The following is a 26769-nucleotide window of genomic DNA, read 5'->3' on the forward strand; positions in this document are numbered from 1 at the left end:
TTAACTGTAACATGGGGCTGTCCTGAAAAATCTTTCCAACATCAGATGGTTTAGAATCATGCAACTAGTGGTGGGGAATTCCGCCACAAGGAAGTAGTCCCCATGCTCCTGGTTCTGGATGGGATTATTATCTCTTCTTATGATGTTATACATGCAATTAGTCTATCCAAGCATAGGCTCCAAATTGATAAAAGTAAATATAGCGTGACCCTACATGGCCATTCCTTAAAAATAGCTTTCTGTTGTTAAAAAACAAAACAGTGTGCCTTGACCATTACTTCACAACGCTGGCTTTGGAAATACAAGTCAGTGGAACAGGTGGCAAGAGATGCTGTTGAGCAGGGTGACAGTGGACCAACAAAGGCAAGCAACATTTTACTTTTGACAATAGGTTCCCTGTAGGGCTTAATCATATGCAAGCCAAAAGAAGAAGAAGAAAAGATCTGGAACTGAGGAAAAAGTTTGCTTGAAAACATTTTAAAGCTGGAATGTACTCTTTATAGCAGGAGAAGAACATGTGGCCTTCCAGATGTTGTTGGACTGCAACTCCCATCAGTCCTAGCCAGCATTGCCAATGGTGAGGCATGCTGGAATTACAGTCCAACAACATCTGGAGGACTGCATGTTTCCCAACTCTGCCTTACAGCTTTCAGGATGTAACACAGAAAAGCATATTCTTAAGATATTGCATGATTCGTTTCACAAACAAAAGAGTCTAAGAAGGCTTCAAGATGTATTTTACATTTTTCTGAAATGTAAGTGTGCATATATAGCTTCCGTATAGCCTGAAGTGCCTGATCCTGCCGAATCTTGGAAGCTAAGCAGGGTTAGGCCTGTTTACAATCTGATGGGTGACTTGAATGTATGATTCTATGATTACTGTTTTAAGCTGCCCAGAGTGCTTTGGCTACGAGTGGAATAGAAATGTTAACAGCAATAATAATATGACCCAACTGTATGAACCGTAAAGGAAGATTTGCAATGTGGGAATGTGCTTAATGAGATATAAAAACAGCAGGTTGGACAGGAAAGGATGTTGTGCCCCAGTTTGAAGTCTGAGGGGACGAGGGGGGACATGTAAGAAATATGCCAGGGAGGGAAAGAGTGGACAGTCAATTAAGAGCTCCTGAGCACATACTAGAGTGAATATGGGCTTTGTAGCATTTGCCCAATAACCTTTTTTCCATCCCAGGAATTCTCCCAAACTTTCTCTCCCCTGTACTTTTCTATCCTATATCATTTATCATAACCTCATCACTTTCTGATCCAGCAATCCAGTTCCCACCCACATTTTATTAGCTGCTTTCCTTACATGTTGATCATAGCCTCCAAGTTCTTTTGGCTTCAGCTACAGGGAGATGTGTCCCCCTTCTATACCATGTAAGTGATTAAGAAATCTTACTTCCCTGTCACATTTATATCTATGCAATGTCATATATCTAAAGTGTTCTGAGAGTCGATTGGATGGCTACACCCTTGTTTCAGGCATGTGGTGGAGGGTGATTCAGTCGCATAAGCACTTTGCAGATAAAATCTCTTGCATTCTTCCAACTTGGATGTCTCTTTTGTACTGGACTCCTTGAGGAAATATCCCTTCTTGATGCATTTCTTTTGATGAGTTCCAGTTGTTGTCCCCATATGAGCAACTCAGTCACCCCACAGTGAGCTTTCTCCGCACAGCGCTGCCCATGTCCAGGAGCAGTGGACTGGGTCTGGAAGCACAGCATGTTGTAGAAAGGGTTACAGCCTTGAATTCTACTAGGTGAAGCTTTGCTAGTGATTGCGCAGGTTGCAGCCATGGCAAAGACTGTTCTTTTCTAGTAATACCTGCTATTCCAACCAGATAAATTGGTCTCAAGAAGAACAAACACCAGGATATTAAATTGTAATGTGACTAATGGAATGTGCTGTGCCTGTTATGTCTTTGACAATTGTACCCAATCTGAATGTGGTACAAAATATGGTAGATGTAGAACACGTTGCTGATCTCTAGGTATTCTGGTAGATGTTCCAGCCATGTTTGTTCATTGGGTGGAGGACTCCTTGCTCTTATTCAGCCATTAAATAGTATACCTTAAACACTGGGATGTTGTACCAGGAAAAAGACCTCTCAGAACAGGAACATTATTGGATATTGCAAGGATGTTACAGAGCAGGGGTGAGCTTTGGGTTCCTATCTGGCTCTCTGGGTTTTCTCAAATGACCGTATCTCTTACCCACACCCTGCCCTTTTCTTCCAACCACTGATTCTCTGGTGGTGTCCTAACTTTTGTGCAGCTTATTCCCTATTCCAGAAAGTTGAAATGGCTTCCCTAAGACTTAATTTATCTCAAGAAAAGCTTTAAGCTACCACAGGCTTGTGTTTTTTGTAATTTTGGCCCCACCCCCTTTGCCTTCAACCCTGACCACCACTAGAATGCCCCCACCAGCTTTTCTCCAAATTAAATGTGGCCCTTAGGCTGAAAAGGTTCCTTACCCCATTATAGAGCATTTTGCACTATTTGCACTCATTGTATTGTGCCTCACTGGCATGCATGAGTGTTGGATAATGTAGTTGTATTATTTCCAGTTGATGGTGCTATTGCCATTGTTTCCCATAGAAACATAACAAAACAGTACAAATATGGATAGGAGAGGATTTGATTGCCAGGAATGACTCACATTAACATACAAGTTTATGAAGAGATTTGGGCAAGGACTGAGTAGTTGAGGCACTTTCACATCACTGATGCCAAGCGTGAAATTTCAATAAAAAAGAATGTTTAGGGCATCCTTGTCCAGAAGATGACTTCAAGCCTATTGGACTTCACATATCTGATTAAGGGGCCTGAGAAATTCATAATTCACATTACTGGGTGAAGAAAGAAGAATCATGTATCAGAAATGACAAAGTTGTGTAACCTCCGTTCCTTGTAGTGTATCTGACTTGACCTCGTTAAATGCTTGTGGGGATTGATTGGACCTGGGAGGGAAAAGAAGCAGCCAAAAAGAGTTATTCCTGGCAACAAACATCAAATTAATGTCTATTTGCAAAGCCACAATCTAGAGATGCAGTGTAAACATTTAACATTATTTGAAGCAAGAGGAAAATCAGGTACTTGCAAACATATTCATCACAGTGACCTAAGTGCAGGTAGACAGCATGTTCAAACATTTTCTAAACATCCAGGTTCCACAGGTTCTTTATTATGTCCCTTAATCAGATTTGTGATTAAGGTATAAAGTCATTTAAAAGTGACATGCTTAAGTAGTTGGGTTTATGGCTCAGAGCCTGGATGAACTCTATTTAGAACAAAGATGGTAGAGAATGGACAATGTTAATTGGATCAGTTTCCCTGATAAATGGATTGAAATAGCTGCAGAACAAATTTAAACAGTTTTAAATTTTTCAGCCTTACAGTTTTAGAATTGTTCCTGGTGGTGCAGAGTACCTAATACAGAATTTTCTTTCCAACAGTAGCTAAATGGATGCCTTTGGAAAGCTGAAAACCAGAGTATGACTGTTTCTAACCCTATGATGATTGCCAGTGATTTCTTGTCCCTTGCAGTTGATACTTCTTCTGAGCATCTAGTTCTGAACCTTGGCTAACGGCTGTTAGTAGCTTTGTCCCCAAGAATTTATCTATCAGATTAATTCCAGTGAAGCCTAACACAAGTTGGTATACAATGTTCGCAAACATTCCAATTGCTCAGGAAACAAAATTGCCACACTGTTTGCCCTCCAATAACTGTGAAGAAAGGAAGGAATTATTATTTTTCTTGGGATTAATTCCTTGCACTGATCCTTGGGGCAGAAATAATGTTATGTGACAGGCTGAATTCTGAGGATCTAGAGAAGCAAAGGGACATGGTGTCAGAAGCAGACTGGTTGAACAAAAGATGCAGAGCCAGCAGTGAAATGAGAATCAGAATCCTAGTGGAAGGGTACATACTGTGGAGCATTAGGAAAAAGAAGCAGACGTCAAACAATTTATGAAAGGAACAACTAATGAGAAAGCAAGAAAATGCATAGGCAAGGGAGACTTAAAGGACTTGAAATTGTGAGCCAGAGAGCATAATTTTGTTATCTATATGCATCTTGATAAGGCTTGATGCCTTTAGGAGATGCATACAAGGGAAGAGAAAGCAATCACCTCAAGAATGGAAAAAGGACTACTGCTGGTATGCCAGTGGAAGGCTAGATGGCATCACTTGCTGTCAGGGTACCACTGTTGTGATTCACTTCATTGCCACCACATGCACACTCCCCAGAGATGTTGAACTTTGCAGCTTCTGCGGTTCAGTCTCTACCTTCCCATAAGAGCATGCCTAGGGTACACCTCAGTTCAAGGTGAGCCATCATATAAGAAGAAGCTCTGCTAAAAGACAAGTAATGGCTTCCTGGCTGCTTTTTCTCTCCTCTTCTCCCTCCTCTCCCCCGCATCTATCACCACATATATCTGTAGTTTGCAATTTGCTCCATTATTTTTATCATTAGCTTTTGTTCAAGGATGATTTTCAAGATTTAGCTATGTGGACACAGGGGGTTGGTGGTCGTTTTGGAGATCCTGAGAGGTAGAAATGGTCATCGTGTGAAGCTGAATTGTGGGAGATACAAAACAGGCAAAGCGAAGTGCTTTTACATAGCACTTAGCTAGCACCATGAAATTCACTACCATAAAATGTAGTGATCTATGACTGTTAGTCATGATAGCTATATATTACCTTAAAGTACTGGAGGCTTTATGCCTCTGTTTGTTTGTTTTAATTCTGTGCCAACTTTCTGAGGTCAACCAAGGAGGTTACAAAAAATTCAGAACACAGAAACCATAATCACATACAAACATAGTCAAACACTAAAAAAAAAAACCTACATTAACAACCATAAGAATTTAAAAAGCCAAATTAAAAAGATGTGGCTTGACCTCCTTTAGAATGCAGAGAACATGGGACCAGTTTCCACTCCAAATTCAGAGCAGGGCTGCCATGCCAGAGAAAGCCCTTTCCCATGTGAATGACAGGAAATGGCCTTCAAACAGACCTCTTAGTAATCAAGCAAGTACATATCAAGATAAGCAGTCCTTCAGTTATCCAGGTCCTAAGATGTTTAGAATATTAAAGGTTAAAAGGAACTCTTTGAATTGCACTCAGGAGACGCTTGTGAACAGGTGGTGTACCAAATGCTGGGAAACATGTTGGGTTGGTGCCATTACACTCACAGCCCACTTGTGGGCTTTTCACAGGCAGGTTGGCCTCTGTGGGAAAGTTTGTTCAACTGGAAGTGCTTTGGGCTCATTCATCATGGCTCCTCTTAATGCTCCTTTATTATTATCTACTGATTTTTTTTTTTTTTTAGATCTTGTCAGTATTATAAAAATATGCTCTGAAATTTTCATGTCACATACGATATACTTTGGACTATCCATATTGTGTCATTATAGACTAATTTTCATAGCCCTTTACCTCCATCATTATTTTATTGAACTTTGCCTTGAAATTAGAATTATAGTAATTATTATGTATATGGCTTCCATCATTTATCCCAACTGTGAAACAGAATATTTTCTTGCAGTTTTTTAATGCTTAAAATTAAATACCCTTTTAATTTTGACTCTGTGGTTTCACCAGCATGAGAAAAAATATTACGACTGAACAGCAGGAAAATGCAAAAAATGAACAATTCTTTTGTGTACTGTTTCCCAATATATCTGCAGCTCTTCGAGATGCCAGCAAACAGTCTATTAATAGTGACTGGAAGATAGAACATTCTGGAACATTCAACATTGCTGGTACCACCGTCCATTATGTTAGGAGAGGTCTGTGGGAGAAAATCTCTGCCAAAGGTCCAACCACATCACCTTTACATTTATTGGTATGATGACATGGAACTCTGTAACGTATATTAAATTAAGGTCGCTGCCTATATGTTGTATCCAGTAGTGCTGCTCCACCAGGCGAACAGATTCCTCCTTCCTTCTTAGATCTTCTCTATAGGGATAGGGAGCCTTGGAATTGGGACATGCACAAAGGTCTATAAAGGAAAACCATGGAAGTTTTGCCATGTGTACATAGGATTGAAGCCTATAAGTATATAAACATATTTTGAATCAGATAAGTCAGTGATGCGATCATTGGATAATATCTCGGCTTTCTGCAAAAATCTGGTTAGTTTAGGTACATATTATGGATTATATATATTAAAAATAACCAAATTATAACAGATGTATATTAACAATTCCAAATATGGGCCTACCCTAGCAGTAATAGTTAATAAGTGTTCTCATACTGTTGTGAAATTATGAAACACCTTTTCACAAAACATTTCTGATCCAAATACTTCTGATTTTGCTGAAGGAATTTGATCTGTGTAAAATCTGTGTGAAGAAGATTTCTCCTGATATATACATGGGAATTCATACAGAGATAAGATATTTTTGTGCATATATAGAATAGTTTTTGAATAAGAGCACAAGGAAGTTCATAAAAGAAAAAATATATAAAGTTTAGTCAGGGTGATGGTGTTAAACATTGTCTAAATTAGGGCTTTCCTTATAACCCAACAGTATAGACCACTATTTTGATTGGAGTATAGCTGGAGTTTAGTCATGAAGCAAAATTACTTTTGATTCAAATTTATTTCTAAAAATGTATTTGTATAAAAATACACTTACTGGACGCTTTAAGTGCTTGGAATTAGAAGTAACCACATTATACTTCACTATATTCTAGCAGTTTAATGACTATTGCAGATAGTATCTGTATGACTAAACTCTCCTGACATCTTTAAACTTTGTGTAATACATATTCACATTTTTCTGTTAACTTTTTTTTTTTTTGGGTTGGCTACCTATACAAATAATTTTCTCTCTCTTCCCCAGAAAATATTATTGACTATCATGAAAAAATATTTTAGATAATTTTCCTGGGTCTCGTCTCCCTCTCTCTCTCCCTCCTATAGGTTGTTCTCCCCCTCAGTCTTCTAGCTGGTATCAGCATGTATTCCAGGACAGAACCCATCTTCTCACCCCACCCTATTCCATGGACTTAAGACTGCAAGTGCACATGTGTAGTCTACTGAGTTTAAACAACTAAAGCTACTTTCTACTGATAATAATAAAAAACCCATCTATTTCTGAATTCCAAACTCTTGCAGCTGGGATCCTCAGAAGGAGTATCTCTAGAAATCCATGTAATCATAGCTCCTGGGAATTGAAGCTGGGTTCATACATATACAAGTCTGTGTTTCATGTCCAGTGCCATACCCTTTCCTGCCATGTCTACTTCAATTTTTGTTCCCTCCGTGAGATCTAAACTAACATTTTGTGTATGTTACAGGTCCTGCTTTTTCAAGATCAGAATTATGGACTGCACTATGAATACACTATTCCCTTGGACCCTTTGCCTGAGAATCAGAGCTCAAAAGTACCTGAACCACTTTTTATGTGGACACACTCAGGCTGGGAAGACTGTGATGCTGTATGTGGAGGAGGTAATAGTCTTTATTGAAATTTGGTCAATATCGTTGTCATGAACAGATAAAAAAATCTAGGTGGTATCCAAAAAGATTTTTCTGCTGATAATGCAGCTACAAAAAGATTCACTTCCTTCCTGTGTGCCTTCAAAATCTGCTCTAGTGCAGGTTTTCAGGCGGTGTTTAAGGGGAAGGAGAAAGTCCTGTTGAATGAGATACACTACTGTATTGAATTCCAACCACTGTATTCAACTTCATGATTTATCTTTCTTAAATAGTTACAGATGCAGAATATACATTGTTAGATAATATAAGTGGGTGTATCTAATTAAGGCAAAATACAATTTAGAAAAGAATCTCAAAACTTCTAGATATCTTTCAACCTAAAATTCTAGATAAATTCCAACAGAACTAAGGCATGCACAAAAAGAATTTCTTATATCTTTCCATGATAGATCATATATTTTGTGTAAATGGAATGTAGGTACAAATTTTTAATCTCCACAGAAGAATGCAAGAAAGCTTTGTATGCATGGACTTTGGTTGACTTTTATGACTACCATTTCTGACTGGGGGACTTTAAGAGCTATACACACAGCCCAGACCTGAATGGTTGGGATGATATGTTAGAGGCAACATTTGTTTCAGAAAATCTCCAGATTCAGTCATTTTATACAGATGTATCTTATATGCTGAGAAATAATTGCATACAATATAAACATGAATGATGACCTATAGGTGCTGTGGTTCATAGGAACACATTCCCAGGAGTCTGTTCTTATCAAACACATGCCTGACCAGAAAAGACTGTTGCATTAGTCTTTCAAAGGAAATTAGTGGCTTTGATAAGTTGTAGAAGATGTCAGCCCCCATGTGAGTTGTTACTGATATGTCTGAATGTGAAACTATGTGCCAATCCAAAAAGGCACTTTTTGTCATAGGTCCCCACATCCAATGGCAGAAATGCTGTATGTGTAATTCAATGCCCATGTAATAATTCAACATGGGCAAAGCATCTTGTGCTCTCAAGAAAAGAATTAGTGAGCACCTTTGCAAGATCAGGAATAAAAGGATGGGCACTACGTTCGTTAGTCATTTTATTGAACGAGGACACAGTGTCATAGGTATGAACTTCTGGATGTTAGAAATGATAAATACAGATAATGATAAGATCCTGAGTAGGAAAAAAAGAGTGGATTTTGGCACTTAAAACCTTAGCTCCAGGTGGCCTCATCACTTCATTTAATCAGGATGTAGCATTTAGACGTCCTCAGTGTCTTTTCTTGTTGCTTAATCTCAAATTACACTTAATGTTGTATAGTAGATTGATAATGTCTGTTTTATGATCTATAATGTAGCACTTTCAGTTATGTTTTCAGCCACCCATCTTTTTATGTATGTGACAAACAGTTCTAACATCTGAAGGCTTTAAAATAATTAACTATGCATAGACAATTAATGCAATCTGCATTATTTTATGTTATTTGTATAGGTTTATTTATGACAAGCAAAACAAAAGTATTGTCTCTCTTTATTGCCTCTGAAGAACGACAAGATGGGTTTCTTACAGAATAAAACTTTTTTTCAGCTTACTGAGACTAGCTTTCTCCATTTAAATCGATTTTGCACCTGAGGGGACTTCCAAAAGCAGATTATAATATTGCATTTGCTGTTTAAAGGGAGATATGCCTCACCGTGCATGAAGTAGTTATTTGGCTCCTGGTCAGCATTTTAATGAAAACAGTTGACCAAAGGAACCTTTTCTTTTTCTTTTTTCCCCCTTTTAAATAAAAGTTCATTTCAGACTCACAGATGTCTGTTTTGTGTCTTTATCAGGAGAAAGAAAGACAACAGTATCCTGCACAAAGATTTTGAATAAGAATATCAGTTTTGTGGACAACAAGAAATGCAAATATTTAACAAAACCTGAACCACAAATCCGAAAATGCAACGAGCAGCCATGCCAGACAAGGTGATAGTGAGTCAAATAATGGAGATTCAGATGGAACTCTGCATTAAGCGCCCACCTACTGTTACTCAGTGGGCATTCCAAATGAAATTGCAGCATGATCCAGCAATGCCTTGCAATAATACAGAAGTCTCTGGGATATCCTTTCTTGGAGCACTGACAGAAGATGCCAAGCATCACAACCTGGAAGATTATATAGAAAAATTGTGTGTTGGAAGGGGAAAAAAGAAGAAGCAGGAGCAATGGGGGTGTGGTGAGCTGTAGCTTCGAATTGGCCGTCAGTACTAAATAACTGTACTGATAGATACTCAGGGTGCCATCTTTGTTCTTGAACCTTGCAGAATATAAATACCATATTTTTGACAGGAAATTCATAAAACCAGAAAAAGAATGTGGATGTTGATAATTCATTCTCCAATATTGTCCGAATTGTGTCTACATGGGCAGAGGAATCATAAATAGCACTTTGGTGTTTTAAAGTTGACTTGCTATCAGAGGTGATTCTTGCAAGATTGTGTTTTATAGTTATATAGATATTAGAAATAGAAAGAGTTTTAGAAAACAGACACAAATAAAAACTAATCAGAACATCTTATCAGTGCAAAAAATATGCAATCATAAAATCAAACAAGTACTGTTAAATAAAGATGAGGTTAAAGCTGACATGATGCAAGTTGACCTTATCTCACACAATGGGAATTTCCCATCCCCTCCTTCCCACTCAGCCTCTAAAAGCTGAAATTCTATTGTCTCAGAATTAAACATATTTGAAAATCAAACTGCAATAGGCAATATGATGGACAGTATCTAAGAGTGAACAGATGAACAGAACACATTTATGGCAATGTAAAACAAGCAGAAATGCTTGTTTCTGGAGAATAGGAGATTGGCAAAGCTCTGCCAACCTGCTCTCTTCCAGGAATGAGCATTTATACTCATTTGGGGGCTTTTTTCTGGAAGTGCTAAACCACTACTGCACAAGTAGTGGGGTGACTTGCAAAGGGGAACTGGTGGGGTTTGCCGCAAGTAGAACGAAAGCATGGTGGGCCCTGCACTTTCAGTACTACAGTAATAATTCTGCATTGCCAGAGAATGATATTGAAACCCTAATTCAAATTTTCTTTTTATGCAGATGGATGATGACAGAATGGACTCCATGTTCAAGGACATGTGGAAAGGGAACCCAGAATAGACAGGTAGCTTGTACTCAGCAACTTAGAAATGGAACACTGATCAGAGCCCGGGAGAGAGACTGTCTTGGTCCAAAACCTACTTCAGCACAGCGTTGTGAAGGCCAAGACTGCATGACAGTGTGGGAAGCTGGAGTGTGGTCTGAGGTACAATATATGCATCATTTGGCATTTCTTATTAATTTGGTTAAAATATTTCTACCCTGCCCTTCAGCCAATGGATTTCAGAGTATTGAACAACAGAACACAATTACAATAAACCATTATTCTTTCTAACAGTTACAGTCTATGATTCAACAAAAGTCTATGAAGTATAAGCAGTGCAAAGGACGTGGCCTTTTGAAATAACATGGCAAATAGAAATAGTATTGAGCTGGTGTTGGAAAAACTGTAAAGCCTGCACCAGTTGTACCTCTTTGGGGAGGGCATTCCCCCATTGGGCACTACTGTAGGATGAGCCCTTCTTTCCTTTTTATTTTATCTTATTCATGTTCAGGAATTGTGGTCACAGCAGGCCAGGGAAAACATAAATGCTGCTTTTGGACTGTCAGATCCTGACTTATGCCAGGATATGCATAAGCTTCTTGAACTTACTTTGGTCATCCCTGTGTATAAGCAGCAAAACAAGTCGGGAAACCACAGTTAGAATCACTGTCCATTACTTCCAAACTGGGAACTATGGTCAATGACTTCTAAACAAGCCCATGCTTTGAAAACTAATTTTAAATTCCAGCTTAAGAATCTGGCGTTTTTGAAATGAGTAACCATAGTTTTCTGGGTCAGATGTAATAGGAAGTTATCATTTACTTCAGTTTGCTTATTTGTTCCCCTTCTCACCCAAAGGGAAGGTACAAAAAATAAATGAACAGGCTGTATGCAAGCCTTATTAGACGAGGATGATCTAAGTTGGGCTATTGTCTCAGTTTTTGTTTATCAGTAAATGTTATTCACAAATGGTCAGAATTTAGTATGTGAAGCATGAAAATAAAATTCATTTGGCATACATCTGGGCAAAAATCTAGCATATAAATGGGCCAATTCTACATGTGTATTTGAGCCAGATGTATGTGAACTGTGCCAGTTTGTGAGGAAAACAAAATGTCAGCCTTAAAACTGGCCAGCCTCTGAATAGTTGAGGGTTGCTGCCCCAGAAGTGTTTTCCTGGATGTGCTCCAGACTATTGCAGGTTTACTGGATCAAAGCATTGAAAATTTTTGTTATGTTAAATAACAGATAGGAACACTGTAAAGTGACACTATTACTTTGCATAGCTTGCTTACTGAGACAATGTTCCTTTTGTAGCTGAACTTAATATATTTGTATATCCATTTAAGAAACTTCCTTAATTATGAAGGGAAAGGAAGACATGAATCCCTGTGTGGGAATATTCATATGTGTAGTATGTATTATCTTGTATCATTTTTAACATCTTCCTACAGTGCTCTGTAAAATGTGGCAAAGGAGTACGACATCGGACCGTAAGGTGCACCAATCCTCGGAAGAAATGCGTTTTATCTACAAGACCCAGAGAAGCAGAAGATTGTGAAGACTATTCCAAATGCTATGTTTGGAGAATGGGAGATTGGTCTAAGGTGCAACATGCTTTTTTCTTAACTATATGATGTATTCAGCCCTCACCGTTGTCAGATACAGTGCAGTGAACGTCAAGGTCGATGCAGACTAGGGAACCGTGATGTGCAGAATGTTACCTCCAGCTAGAATGGCCTTTAACAACTGAAACAGCCCTCATGGAGAGCACCAGGATGGCAAACACTACACTATTAAGTCATCATAGAACTCAACTGCACTCCTTACCATATTTCAGACCTAAGTTCTAAACAATATTATTCTTTTCATATTAACTTTCAGTGTTCAAGGATCTTTCAAATTTGCATAAACAAACACGGACAAAAACTGGTTTAAAATAGGGTTTGCTGAAGAGGATACCTATGCACCTGTTGCAAAGGTGGCTTTATTCAGACCTGGGTGGGATAGATGTCCAAAGGGACTGCTCTTCTTGTGTCTGCCATCACATTTTTACTGTGTTTTACTATGTTAGGATAATAATACATGCTCCACAGCCTTGCCTGCTAGTAATCCTGGGATAATCTTGATTTGTAGAATTAGGATTTTGTGTCTCAGTTCACATGACAACCTATCATCTGTAACAAGCCACAGTGGGTTCTTGTGCTGTGTGAACTGACCGATACCTATAGGGTGGCTTCTCTGAGGGCAATAAGCCATCCTAACAACATGAATTGTGTTATAGTCGTGGTTGTATACCAATTGTGTGTCATTTGAAACCAGTGTAGAGAGTGGGCCAGTCTCTTGAATAGTGCAGACTTTTCAGTGGGAGTCATTGCCATATTCTGAACAGGTAGAGCAATACTTTTGAAGCTGTGTGTTTGAAAGTTTGTTAGTCCAGGTGAAAATTAGCTGGTTTTGGAAGGGGAGTAAAGGTTTCCAGGAGGGGAGGAGGAGCAGGTGCAAAACCCAGTGAGGAGGTGTTGGGAAAATGAGCTGCACAATTGGAGGAGCTTTACCATTAGACCATCTTGCTCCCCAGCATCAAGGGCCATCCTGAAGATGGAGCCAGAAGCTTTTCTGAAAGGGAGAGCCTGAGGGAAATTTCCCATTTGGATTCAACTCTTTACATGAGCAGAGGCTTCCCTTTTCACCTTTGATAAAAAACTGTTTAGAAGACTTTGCGTTTGTCAAAATCACGGTTTCAAGGAACTTTGCTCCCAATGTATAACCAAGGAAATCTTCCTGGATTCTGTAAAGTGTACTTCTGCTACATAATCATCTAGACAGCCCTGGAATCTTGTGTTTTTCTGCTTTGCAGACTTGCTTAAAATAGGCCATGTCTCTTGATACAGCTGTATCTTCTGGGATTCATGCACATTGGTATTTGTAGGAGGAAAGATTCACTGCCACCCAATCAGTGTTTCAGATGTTATGATATCCAACATTACATTTTTGAATTCAGGACTATGCAGTTCAATGCAACTTTTAGTTCTGCTTCACTGATCTGCATTGGTAAAATACTGCATAGAAGCAACCTCTCTAGGATTGTACATATGATTGAATAATGATGGTCTTCATGCAGATGCACACATAGGCTCTCTGTGTTGGTACTAAGGGGGGAATATACCCCAAGGTGGTTTGGGTGCACTTAGCTAGAACAGTTGTCTTTGTCCCTTTCTTTTTCTCATAGAAAGAGAGAGAGCAGCTGCTCTGCCTCCATCTTGTGTAGACACAGAGCTTGTCTGGGTGGGTCAGTGGCTACTTGCTGTCACCATTTTCGACCTTCCAGGTGGAATAGGAGCTGCATATGGCATAAAGACCTGCTGCTGACATCTTCAATTGCAGCCAGTTGCCTAACAGGTTTTTTTTCTTTCCTCTCTCTTGTCCTGCACTTTTAAAGCTTGGCAAAGTTAGCCTTTATTTGGTATTTCTGACTCACTTTCAAGCTAGTATTCACAAATATAACTAGGATATATTTATAGAATAGCACAAATATATCTAGAAACATACTGAGATTTTCAGTATACCAAAGATTGCGCCAACTGGTTAATTCTGTTCTAGCAAGAATTCCACAAAAATCGGGCTCTTCTTCTCTAGAATTGTATATGTGTGTATAATTCAGAAATCCATTTTTATGTAAAGAAATACTATCCTTTTAAAAACAACTACTGTTTGCAAAAATTGCATTAAATAAGATTGCATTACCTGCATTTTAAAAAAACAACAGGCTCAGTGTATAATATTGCATACAACCTTCAGAGTACAGTGCTTCTACTTAAGAAATGGATATGAGCAAGTATCTTGGCTGAAAGGAGGAAGAATAAACTTGTATGGATATTTAGCTTGGGATGTTCCAAGTTTTAGATCAAAGCTCTCTCTCTCTCTCTCTCTCTCTCTCTCTCTCTCTCTCTCTCTATATATATATATATATATATATATATATATATATATATAAATTTCTCTGCTGAAAAAATGAGTTCAGCTTTGATTGTACTTGGATTTCCTATCTTTTCTCCATGACTGCACTGTTCCACTCTCGGACTAATACACAGAAACTTGAAGCCATGGCAGACATTGTAACATATCTGCAGTTAGGCAGAGAAATTGAAAGCAGAGATCTTTGCTTACTGCTAATAATGATACAGAATAATGAGTTCAGACTTGTACCACCTGGATGTCTGCTGCTTTGGCTCTTTAGTCTCCTTGTTGACATCAAGAGGAGGCTGCTTCTTCCAGAAAAGCCAAGTTATTTTCAAGCTGGCTGCAAAACATGGCTTCAGAAATGTGAGTGTTGTTTCTTGTGCACTGAAACAAGAAGCTCTTTCTTGGCTTTTTGTTCATCTTAGCTTCTAAAAGATCATTTTACATCTGAATTAGGTGAGTAGTAAAAAAAATAAGACAATATATGAACAACAGAGCAAAGATAACGTATGATTTAAGATGTTTCTTTTAAAAATACAGAACCAAGATGATTATTTCATTGTTTATTATTAAAATAAAACAGGAACAGGGCGAAGGAGCTACTTGAAAGAAATGCCAGTTTCTCAAGCTTAGTGGATCTCTCAGTTTCACTAAAACATAGACATTCTGTTTTCGGGTCTTTACCAGATACTGGTAGCAAGCAAAGTAGGTCTAAATAGTAAATTCTGAGAACTAATCCCGTTCCACGTTCTGAGCTTATCATGATGACTGCAGTGAGACTGAAGAGAAAGCAGAGCATTTAATAGTTGTCCTGGTGAGACATCTCTTGCATCCCATGGGGCATGATGGTGTACAATGTATACAGCATTCAGTGGAAAAAAAGATTTACTTAAGAAGTTTAGGGAAGAAAGAATGGGAAAAAAGCTCAGAGCTGGGTTGTTTTTCATATTCATGAGGACCAGTATTAGATTTTGTTATTTTTAAAACTGGCATTCACATGTGAGCTGAGTGGAAGGGACAGGCAGCACCAGGAAGCCTATTCTTACTATTCAGTGCAGCAGGTGTGTAGAAGGGCTGGAGAGAAGCAAGCTATCAGCAACAGAGCCCTCTGTTCCTGTGCTCTCCCTGCGCTTTTGCTGTACCTCCCACGGTCTCTTCCCAGAAAGACTGCTGCCATGTCCCTTTGCATGCAGCGGCTATTTTAACGTATCTGCATGTGGAGTCATAGGCACAAAATGAAAAATGCCCCCTGCAGTGGTCGTGGGATGCAAATATAGGCAATGGGAAAGGCAGTGCCGAGCAGCTCACTTAGCAATCTCGTTTTGGGGAGAGTTGTGACTACAAGACGCAAGTAGCTGTTGCTTATCCATTTGTAAAATCTATAGACAGTAAATAGCAGAGGGAATACAGTATCAAGATATTGGAACTAAAAGGGAATGCCTTTTTTGCTTCTATTGCTCTATCATATATATTTAACCCAAATCACCATTATACCAAAGCTGCTGTATTTTACATACAATTTATTTTCAGAAACAGGATGTCTAATGTCAGTAGGGGAGGCTTGGGGAGTATGCACAATACTGCTGCCTTGTGAGGGGAATTTACAAAGGCAAATGGTGTAGGGTTGTATCAGAGCTGTTGCCTGCTAGGCTTGGAGTCCCTTCGTGCCTGCCACCCCCTGTACTTTGCGATTTTAAAGCAACATTCATTCACCCATGTATTTAACTGGGATGCTAGCATGCTGCAAGGGGAAGCATATTCTTTAGTTCTAGGAGTGCATCTGGGCCCCATGTGAGCCCTGAAAGCCTGGTGGACAGTAACAACCCCGCTCTTTATTTTAAAGCCTGTCCAGCTGCTCTGGGCAAAAATGGGGCAGTGGGGGAGAGGTAGGTAGTGGTGATACAGAGCGTCCTGCAGAATAGAAACAGTGTCAGGGGCAAGCCAGTGCGTGTTTTGCCGGTGCTCTCTGTGTGTGCGTGTAAGAAACAGAGAAAGTGTTTTGCCCTTCAAATGTGTGTGCTTTGCCTTATGGTATTGTGGTATTTTAGGATGGTATTGTCATGCTTGGGGTTTGTGTGTACTGTGTTTTGATTGTTTTGGGTGAGTTGTTTTACCAGTTTGTCTGAGGTTTGTTTGAGTCTCTGAGACTCATCCAGTTGCCTTCTGTGAGAAGGATGCTTGAGCAGAAAACTGGGTTCAAAAAAGTGGTTTTTATTTTTGGAATTCAGATGTCACCTTTGACAAGTACTTAGGTTATTGAGCAAGTTACTTTTATTTTAATCTTATCTGCTTGTCTTATGAAAAATTGGTACTTTAATAATGGGCCACACCCACAATGGCAACAATTTTGTTAATGTATCAGTCCCTATGTCAGCCATTTTATGAGGGCATCCACATCACATTCTCAAAATTCTGTATGTGTCCATCAACCTAAAACTATTGGGATCCTCTATACTATCAAAAATATTTTTACTTGCATAAATCTTGTTTGCATCCGTATACAAGTTTAAAATCTATTACTTATTCTACTTAACAGTTGCGCTTTCAAAACTCCTTATACATTGATTACCTTGCTGCTAGCAGTAGTTCTACTATCACTTGTGCAACCACTATTGATTCCAGAGCTCTTCTTTGTTGTACTCTTTACTGGGTAATGATAAACTGCTTACCAATTCATGGCCAAGCATGCATATTGTTAAGCAGTTAGCTGCAGTTCCTTCCCTTTGTGTATCATGTGTGCCTATTATCCTGTTTTGCAATTTCGACAACTTCATAGTATAGAACCTTTTGTGCTTTTGTGCGGTGCCTGAGGTTAATGTCAAAGGAGAACACTAAGCATATGAGACTCACTGCTTGCTGACAATTGATAGTCAACAAGCCGTGTGGACTTTTGTTGTTGTTAGTCACGGACCCATCACGACCCCATGGACAACACTCCTTCAGGGGATGGTGGAGGACAGGAAGGCCTGGAGTCCACCTAAGCTCACGCCGACTGCTTCAGTGACTCCATCCAGCCACCTCATTCTCTGCCACTCCCTTCTTCTTTTGCCGTCAATTGTTCCCAACATTAGGCTCTTCTCCAGTGAGTCCTTCCTTCTCATTAGGTGGCCAAAGTATTTGAGTTTCATCTTCAGTATCCGGCCTTCTAAAGAGCAGTCAGAGTTGATCTCCCCTAGGACTGACTGGTTTGATCGCCTTGTGGTCCAAGGGACTCGCAGGAGTCTCCAACAGCACCACAATTCAAAGGCCTCAGTTCTTTGGCGCTCAGCCTTCCTTATGGTCCAACTTTCACAGCCATACATTGCAACTGGGAAAACCATAGCCTTGACTATACGCACTTTTGTCAGCAGGGTGATGTCCCTGCTTTTTAGAGGGCTATTAAGCAGAGCACTTTGAAAACAAAGCTGCCGATGCAAGAGAACTGCTGATGTTTAACATGCTTCTTTGTTCTGCTACCTCAGTAAGACAGAAATGGATCACCACTTTTTCATTTACTCAGCAACCTCAGCAGTGCACTGCATACCTGCTTCTTTGAAGATTCATGATTTCCATAGTGAAGTTTTTTTGGTACTGTCCCATACCCTTTTGGGGAAACCTATAGCCATGTACCTGCGTAACACCTTGGTGCAATATTGTCTGGTGCTGATATGAGGAGCTTTTCCTACTTTCTGGAAAAGATGCTCTTAGCATCAGAACTGGGAGAGGAAAACACTTATCATAATTTCTCCTTATCCTTTTATGGGTGGAGATTCCAAAAGAACTTCTTGGTTTTATTTGCAGACTATCTGGTAATGGCTCATTCCCAGCACTGAGATGGACTCTAGAATATTTTACATTATTTAGACTCCTGAACAATTAATTATTCGATGGGTTTGCTAAGTGGAGGCACTTAGCCTTGACATGACCTCAGCCAGGGCATCTTTATTGTGATGCCATTATCCTAATGGTGGCCTTTAGCTTTAACAGAGACCTGCAACTGATTACAAAGGGGGGTTTCTGCCCCTTGGACCTGGGTAAAATGGAGACAGTGTGGTCTGGCTAATGGATCACTTGAGGAAGACCATAACATGCAGGCCACACATTTAGTCTCACCTGCTTGACCCTGATAGCCCATGGGTTGATTAATCTATGGACTATCATTACATGTGAACTGGGCATGCACATAATTCCCACCACAATTCTTATGAATTGTAGATTTGAGTCTGTTAAAGTATCACTGTTAAAATCCCAAATTTGGCAGAATTTGAGACTGCCGGCATCATATTCATGGGTTTTTGTGTAATAAGTTGAAGCAAACCTTGGAGCCCAAAAGGGTAAGAAATAAAGAACTGCACTGTTCAGTCATACAGAAAGTTTAACTTTAGGTAAAATAGCTGCAAATGATTTGTCTTATCCAACTGACAAGTGAATGAAAAATGAAAGCTTGCAAATTTAATTTGAAATTAGCAGTACTGACAAGCTAATTAGCCTTCATTTAGTTCTTTGGTTTCTAATCTTAAATTATTAGCTCTTTTAAATTTTGGAAACAGAATTTCATACAGCATGTATCTAAGTGACATTATGGGTAGATTTATGGTAAAAAAGATTACATGAAATTCATGAGCTGAAGTCAAAATATCCCTAGTGAGATTTTAATAATGTTTATGTTAATAATACAGCCTGATTCCAGCAATGAGGTATATCATTGTTTCCAGAGAAGATGAATGAGCAAATTATATGTGAACTGTCAGTGTAATTGGATGAGTGTGAGTTGTTTGTTCATGTTATAAAATTAGCATAATTTGCTTCAGACAATGATTCCCTGGAGACAGGTTCAAAAGAAACATGTTAGTTTTTTGCCTTAAATAAGTGTCATGCTGAGTTAAAAAGACGGAGCTTTAATTGAAAAAGAAAAGAAAACTGATTGACCGGAAAGGACTGAGGAAAAATCCAGTGTTGGAAAAATACAGGTAGAGGGAACCACACATTAGAAGAAGGGCCCTGTGTTAAAGATTCAATGAATTATATATTACAAATTTTTAAAAAGAATATCAATCAAATGAAACCTTTCAAGAGTGAAAAGGTAAAATCAGAAAGCCCTTTTGCCATGCGTTTTCCATAGTAAACTGCACATATAGCTCAAGTCATACACTGAGTGTACAGATTTAAAATGTGTAGATATTCATATATATGTGAATATAACCCTAGTTTATATTCAGCAAGGTAAATATTTTGGGTAGACAGGTGTGCTTCAATCTTCTTCCAGCACTTTCCTGGTGTTTAGAGACTGGAGGTCACAAGTGCATGCATGTTGGAACATGTGAATGGTTGTGCCACTGGACCAGAAGAAAAATATACACTGCTGAGCCCCTATTGTAAAAAGCATAGTTCTTGTATATGGATGGACCTGTGTACACATGGATGTAGTGCGGGAATCCACTGCAAGAAATGGCTGTCTGTAGCTAACCTGTTATCTAAAATTGAGACAAGGAGCACTGAATCCTTGTCTCAATTTTAGATAGCAAACGCGGGTTCCAAGATGGGGGGGAGGGGGAATTTGTTTTTGGAGGGGTTGTAGGCTGGATTGTGCATACATTTCTCAAAAAGCTTTCAAACTTTTGCTTGCCACTGCCTTCAGAGAGCTGCAACAGAAAGGGAGTGGCCTGATTAGTAGCAGCAGCGGTGTGGGTGGGGAGATTCAATCTGGTTCCTGACCCCGAGCTGATCAGATCAGAGGAAGCTGCCACAGCTGGTCTCGGGACTCTGGGATACAAGCAGCCAAACTCCCAGGCAATGAGCAACCAGAGCAAGCAAACAGGGAAGCAACCAGAGGTTTGACAGGGTTCCCTAAGTTTTTTCTTCTTCTTTTCCCCTTATTCTCATTTGTTTTCTTCCTTGTAACATATTCTCATCTGCTGGCTGAGGGCCAGTATAACAGCCCTGGTAGTTGTAGGATAACTCCCACAAGCCACTGCAGCTGCCAGGCCCCTGATGAACATCACCTGGGAGCCCAGAGGGGAGAGCTCTGTAAGAAAGCTTCCCTCTTCCTTCTGGAAACCGCTTGATAATGAAGGTTTCCTGACTTGCTTTGGTGCTTCTTGCTTGTTGTTGTTGTCTGAACTCCTGAACGTTGCTCCCATTCCTGTTCCTAGATCCTGCTTCTGCACCTCACCCTGTTTCCAGGTTCCTGTTCCTGCTCATGTTCCAGTCCTAAAGTACCTGCTGTGGTGTGTGTTGCTTGCTCAGCTTCTGACCCCTGGCCTACTTGACTACATTTTCACCTATTGGACTGGACTTACCTTGTTTCTCTGTCTATTTGCTCTCTTTGGACTGTTGGATAAAGATTTAGATTTGGTTGGGATTGGAGCTTGGCTATTAGCTTTGTTGTCTGGCCCTGGTGCCCGTGTTGGTTAGTCAGTTGCCCACATTCTGGATGTTGACAAACATTAGAGGGAAATTGCTTTCTGAAGGGGCTCATCTGAGCAAGATAAAATATCTCAACTTAAAGCAATGAAACAGTTCGTAGAAAACACTTTTAGGAGGCATCCAGCTGCTTAATGAAGACACATCAAGTAAAGAACACTGTGCTGAAAATTAAAAGTATAAAAAGTATGGTGCATTTGCAAGGGAAGCATGTTTATTTCGTGAGCCTAAGACTTTTAATTTCAGAATGGGCTTGAGAAAAAATAGGAACAGTTTTAAAAAAGTATTAGGCTTCAAGCCTAAACTTGGAAGTCTAATGCAGTCTCATGGAATTTCTGAGTGAACATACATTCCCCTCTCTCTTATATATGGAAGACCAATAGAGATTGCTCTAGGAGACACTTAAGTGTTTACATTCAAAGAAAACCTATAAGGATGAGAAAAAAGTTTAGCTGAACACTGATTTGTACAAAAGCAAGATAAATTATTTGCTAGGTCATAATGAAACAAAAATTAATATAGAAATACTTGAAGTCTAAAAGCAACCAATTTAAAATGAACCTAGTACTCCAAGGTTAAAAATCAGTTAAAGATAAATCTAAAAAAATTATCTTGCTCAAAAAGCATGGAAACTGTATATTACTTTATTATTTAACATATCTTGCATCAGTTTTCAAGGCAGTTCACAAATTAAAGCCATAAAACAGTAGAGGTGTCCATACAATTAACTGAACCAGCACACATTCAATTTCAATATAAAACAAAATGGAAGTATTGGCCATACTTAAACTACAGTTTATAAAGTAAAGTGTCATGCCAGAGCATGTGTTGTAGTCATGGCTCCCTGGTCATCTTCAGGGGCAATACTGAGCATCCACTGCTTTCTAAGTATAGTTTAAGAATATGGTTATTTGTTAAAAAATAAAGTACCCAGGTATAACAGCTGTTCAATTGGAGAAGGTGCAGATTTTTCTAAATCTTTTCTGTGTTTTGCAGTTTGTCAGCTGTCTTTCCTTCATTGTTGGACTTTTTTTTAACCAGTTTAATCCACACTAGTTAATTATGAGGTACAGGGGGACTGAGCAAAGGCTGTAAGATATGGGATCTTAGTGGAAACTAGGCTGTAGCTTATGGGAAAGGCATGTGTTTTGCATGCAGAAGGTTCCAAGTTCAGTCCTTGGCATCTCCAAGTAGGGCTGAAAAGATTTCTGCCTGAAACTCTCAAGAGCTGGGCTGGATGGGCCAAGAGTCTGGCTCTGCAAAAGGCAGCTGCCTGTGTCTCCTTCAGTCACAGCACCATATTTACAGCTGCTATCGCACATGCAGGACATACCTTTTCCATCTTTCTCACCCTCACTGATCTGAAAATGTACATCTTCAAGGAGTATGAAAGGACATTGGCATTCATATTACATTGTCTAAAACATTTATCATCTGCACTTCCAGCCAGATAAGGTGAACCTATCTTTACCATGTCAACAAAACTTGGATGAAAATGCCTCAGAAGAATGGGTGGGTAAGAATTCTTCTGCCTCCAGTTTTTCCTGTAACTCAGCCATTTTTATCGAATTTTGCTGAAATTTAGACAACCCACACCCTTCAGTGAAATGATCCTGTGTATGGTGTAATAAGGGATACAGTGTTCATGATTTTAACACAGAATATGATGAACTTTCCTGGTTCAAAAAGAGATTATCCTGGAAAGAAATATACTAGTCATCCTTCTCAAAGACTTTGTAGTTTTCTATGTGAAGAATAGAAACGGTTTACTTTCAAATGGAGGAGCATGGTGAGATCCCCACTCAAAAGAAATTGATTTTAAGAGAGAGAGGATTGTGCACGTTCTGGCACTGAGATAAAAACCTAGAAAGAAATGGTTTCATCAGTAACTTCAAGAACCTCAGAGACTAGCTGGTCATTCGAGTATGTGGGAGGCAGTCTGCAGGGCACAAATGTTTTCCTCCTCCCTTTCACAGTCTGCTTTGCAGTGGATTACAGTCTTAGAGCGGCAGGGCCCATCCTGCCTGCTGCTGTCCGGTCTTTGAACATACCAGAATACGGAAGCCTGGACAAACTCAACATGTATTTTAAAATCCTTTAAGATAATTGTTTTATGTGCTCATGATTTATTCTGGTTGGGACCAGAAAACATGCCACAAGGTTAGGCCTGGCCTGGTTTGGCTTTTTGAGTCAATCGCTCCAAGGCCAACTTGCAACAACTTCCTTTTTTCAAGCTTCTCTTCTAGTGTGTGTTCAGGAAGCCTTTGGTAAGATGCAGCCTTTCTTGTTTTTCTTATGTTCTCTGTGTAATCATTCTGGAACAAGTGATTTGTGGATTGCAACCAGAGTGATCATTTGTTCTTGGAAGAAGTTGTCCAAGTCTATGTTGTTAACACTGTTACAGATTGGCACTTCCAATTGCAGATTTTTATCAAGCTCGGCAGTTGTTGCCTATTATGTTGGCTAAGGTACACAGTTTAAAAGCTGCTCTCTGCCAGTGACAATTTTTCCCCTAATTTACTTCTTACTGAGGCCAGCTGGAAGTGACTAGGGCATTACAGCACCTTCCTCAGCTGTCGGTCTAAGTATTCTGTATTTGTTTCAAAATATATATCTCTGGCAGGAAGACAAAAGACAGACACTTGGGTAAAAGTTAGGGGTGCCAAGTTCAAAGATAGTTTGTTTGTTAAAGTGTTTACAGTTTAGTGTTTTGAATTATGTCGAAGAAGATCAAAATAGATCTCCACTACTTTTGCAGAGACTTGCCAGCCAGCAACCTACCTTTATTTTTTAAATGGTTTTCACATTTTTTTCATAGAGTCTTTGTCTAGAATGTTATGCTCAACTGGATGCTTGAACAGTTTTACATTACCTTTAGGACTATATTCAGAATTCAAAGAGTTACAGAAAAGCTTTTGCTTCTATTTAAATGAAAAAGAAAAGTTGGCTGCATATTAGAACATTTTGTCTATACTTAAAATGGGGGTGGGGTTGTACTGGAACACTTACTAATCAATTATACTCATCAGCAATTATATTCATCATGAAGTACACTGAGTGCATATGTGATACATTTCTGTTGATGGCAAACTCTGTATCTGATTTACTAAAATCAGTTCATGTTCCACCAAGTTATGGTAGAATGGTAGTTGGGAGCAAACAGCTGTGTTGCTATAACTAAAGTAAAGACTACAGCCATCACTTATATACTCTAGATTACCTGGATGTTTCTTTTAAAGTAGGCAAATTACAAACCACATACCACAATTCAATTATCTATAAGATAAGCTACTATAACTGGATGATTTGCCAGAATGCAGAAAAGGCATGTTTGTTGTAAGCCTCTTGTGTAACTTCAGTAATCAATTCAGCTCTGGGTTTGTGAGTTTTTCATCATACAGAATTGCCAGTTATGTGTCAAAATGTGATTCAGGCATATTTCTGCAGCAGTATCCAGTGTATATATACAGCCACCCAAGTAGTAGCTTCTGGTGAGAAAGCCGGATGTGTGGAGCTCCAGGAAAAATGTCATTTCTGGATCAGTTAGTTCTGTTACCATGCAGTGAAATAAAGGGGCACAGGAATACCTCTTTTGTTCAGGTGAGTCACATAAAAAGAAGGAAACAAAAGGTTCTATCATTATAGGTCTGAATATTCTTCTGCTTATCGAAATGATAATGATAACGCTTAAGGCGGTCACTGGAAACTTGCTTCAGGTACAGCAAGTTAAAAAGTGCTGAAATCTGACACATTTGTGCTTTTTTCCCTCCAAGCTGTGGCTTGTGATGTAAGTTATTCTGGCCTGTGAGGGAGTTGTATCTTTCACTGTGTTGGTGAAATTCTGAACAGCAATTCCAAAAGTATTAAGATTTTTCTGTTCCTTCATTGCAGAAAAAAATATGTCAGGAATGCTCAGTTTCACTCTGAAAAGAGAAAGTTGCCAGTATGCCTGTGTAGGTTATTGGAATTGTTACAGAAGGATTCAATTGTGCAATGTGCATTCCATTATTTTTAAAAAAGCTGTAATTACACAGATTAGAAACATAGAAACAGAGTGAGTCAGAAGGGGTCTCCCGGGCCATCTAGTCTGACCCCCGGCTCCAGCCGGCTCTGCTCACGACATATTGGCAGGGGTGGGGGGTAAAGACAATTTAAGACTTTACCTCCCACCCTGCTGTGTTCCCAGTCTTGATCATCTCCCCTACATGCTTCATAGAGCAAAGGGTTAAAGTCTTCTAGTCATATCTCTTGGGTCCTGATCCATATGAAGTCCCCAGGCTTAGATCTGTATAAAACAACAATCTAGCTACTTTGTTAAAGTAACACACTGTTTGACCCTCAAGGAATGGGAGCTGGAGACTGGATGCAGAAATGGGCAGCAGGTGGCAGGAAGACTCGGAGCCTTCCTCACCCCATGTCTCTGAAAGCAGAAATGCAGCACGGGTATTTCAGCAGGGCACTGAATTCTTTCTGTGTGGCATAGACATGACATGCAAAATTTCTGTTTCACATTTATGTAATATTCATCCATTTCAGGGAAGATCCATATATGCTCATTACAATGGTTGTAAGTTCTAGACCCATTAAGTCAGTTTTAACATGTGTAAGCTCTGGAAATCACATAGGCAAGTGGGAATGAAGGGCTTGCATGTTCATCACCTCCTGCAGTTAAACGTTGGCAATCGTGCGAGTAATCTTGCAAGTAATCAGATTATAATTACTCTCCCCACTCCAGTGTATTTTAAATTTCCTTTTCAAAACTAGGATATTCACTGATCAAATCAGGATATTCAATGCCAATTTAAGGCCAGAGTTAGGACTATCTCACATCCACTCAGCCTCCAGAAACCTGAAAATCAGAACTGCTATGTGCTTGAACAGTGATGATGTCACAAATTGTGCTTGCTTTCTATTTACCTCTACGCAGCCACACTTTTCCTAGTTTAGCAAGATGTCCTGTGCTGCCCTTTTGCAGTATCGCCTTATGAAGCACCTTGGATTACAGCTGGAAGAGCTCCCCCCACCGTTTCAGCCACCCTTCCAGCCACTGATATAAGCACTAGACAGGCATGGGTCAACTCACAAGAGGATCCTCTAGCAATACAGTAAGACTCAGGTGCTTCATAAGGAGATGCAAGACCAGGACAATGTGTGGCATTTTTGCTCATCCTGGACATATTATCTTCCCTACGTCTGCATTTTTGGTTTGGTTCAACCTGCCTTTGGTACAGCCCACAGGAAAATGAGACTCTCCTGGAGAGGGACTCTGCATCCAGAGCTGAAGAGGGTCCCTACCCCAGTAGTAGGACAGTGAAGGGAGCGCAAGCAACAGTGACTTTCAGTTGCCCATACTGTGCACTGGAATGCCTATGTCGTGTTATGCCATCTGTGTTATTAAGGAACATGCCTTCTCTCTACACAGCCAGTCAAGCATGGTCTAAAACATAATGACCAGTATAGCAATGGTGCTTTTATTTATAACATGCCAAAGCTGCACAGTTCATGGATGAGTGCAACATGATCACTTGCCACTATTGGTGCCTATCTATTGAAAAGACTTTCTGTGGCCAGCGTGCACAATTTGTTCTTTTTGGATTGTACTAGGATTCTTCCCCCATTAGTTCCTGCCCTGCTCCTAAAGACATTTTGTACTTCTGTAGGCCATGGGCTCAATCCCCCTCCTCACCTCCCCTTGCTGATAACTCCTCCTTGCTTGCTTTGTAGTGGCCTCTTTTTGGCTACTCTCCCCTTGGCACTCACAAGCTGAGTTTGTTATTAGAAGGAGTGATGTGTGTCTGAGTGGGAAAATG

General features: G+C 39.6%; 1 protein-coding gene across 7 annotated transcripts in view; it reads left to right on the forward strand.

Moving 5' to 3' along the window:
- Positions 1–26769, forward strand: part of ADAMTS19 (ADAM metallopeptidase with thrombospondin type 1 motif 19) — a 106457-nt gene that overhangs the window by 78140 nt on the left and 1548 nt on the right. For all 7 annotated transcript variants that reach the window (XM_044446853.1, XM_044446855.1, XM_044446857.1 and 4 more), the window contains 5 exons: positions 5694–5851; positions 7315–7468; positions 9287–9422; positions 10552–10756; positions 12049–12201. In XM_044446853.1, coding sequence (XP_044302788.1) covers positions 5694–5851; positions 7315–7468; positions 9287–9422; positions 10552–10756; positions 12049–12201 — 806 coding nt within the window. The remainder of the gene's footprint in view (positions 1–5693; positions 5852–7314; positions 7469–9286; positions 9423–10551; positions 10757–12048; positions 12202–26769) is intronic.

Source organism: Varanus komodoensis, unplaced genomic scaffold, assembly GCF_004798865.1.
Source record: "Varanus komodoensis strain SLA01 unplaced genomic scaffold, ASM479886v1 scaffold5, whole genome shotgun sequence".
In the NCBI taxonomy this organism is placed as follows: Eukaryota; Metazoa; Chordata; class Lepidosauria; order Squamata; family Varanidae; genus Varanus; species Varanus komodoensis.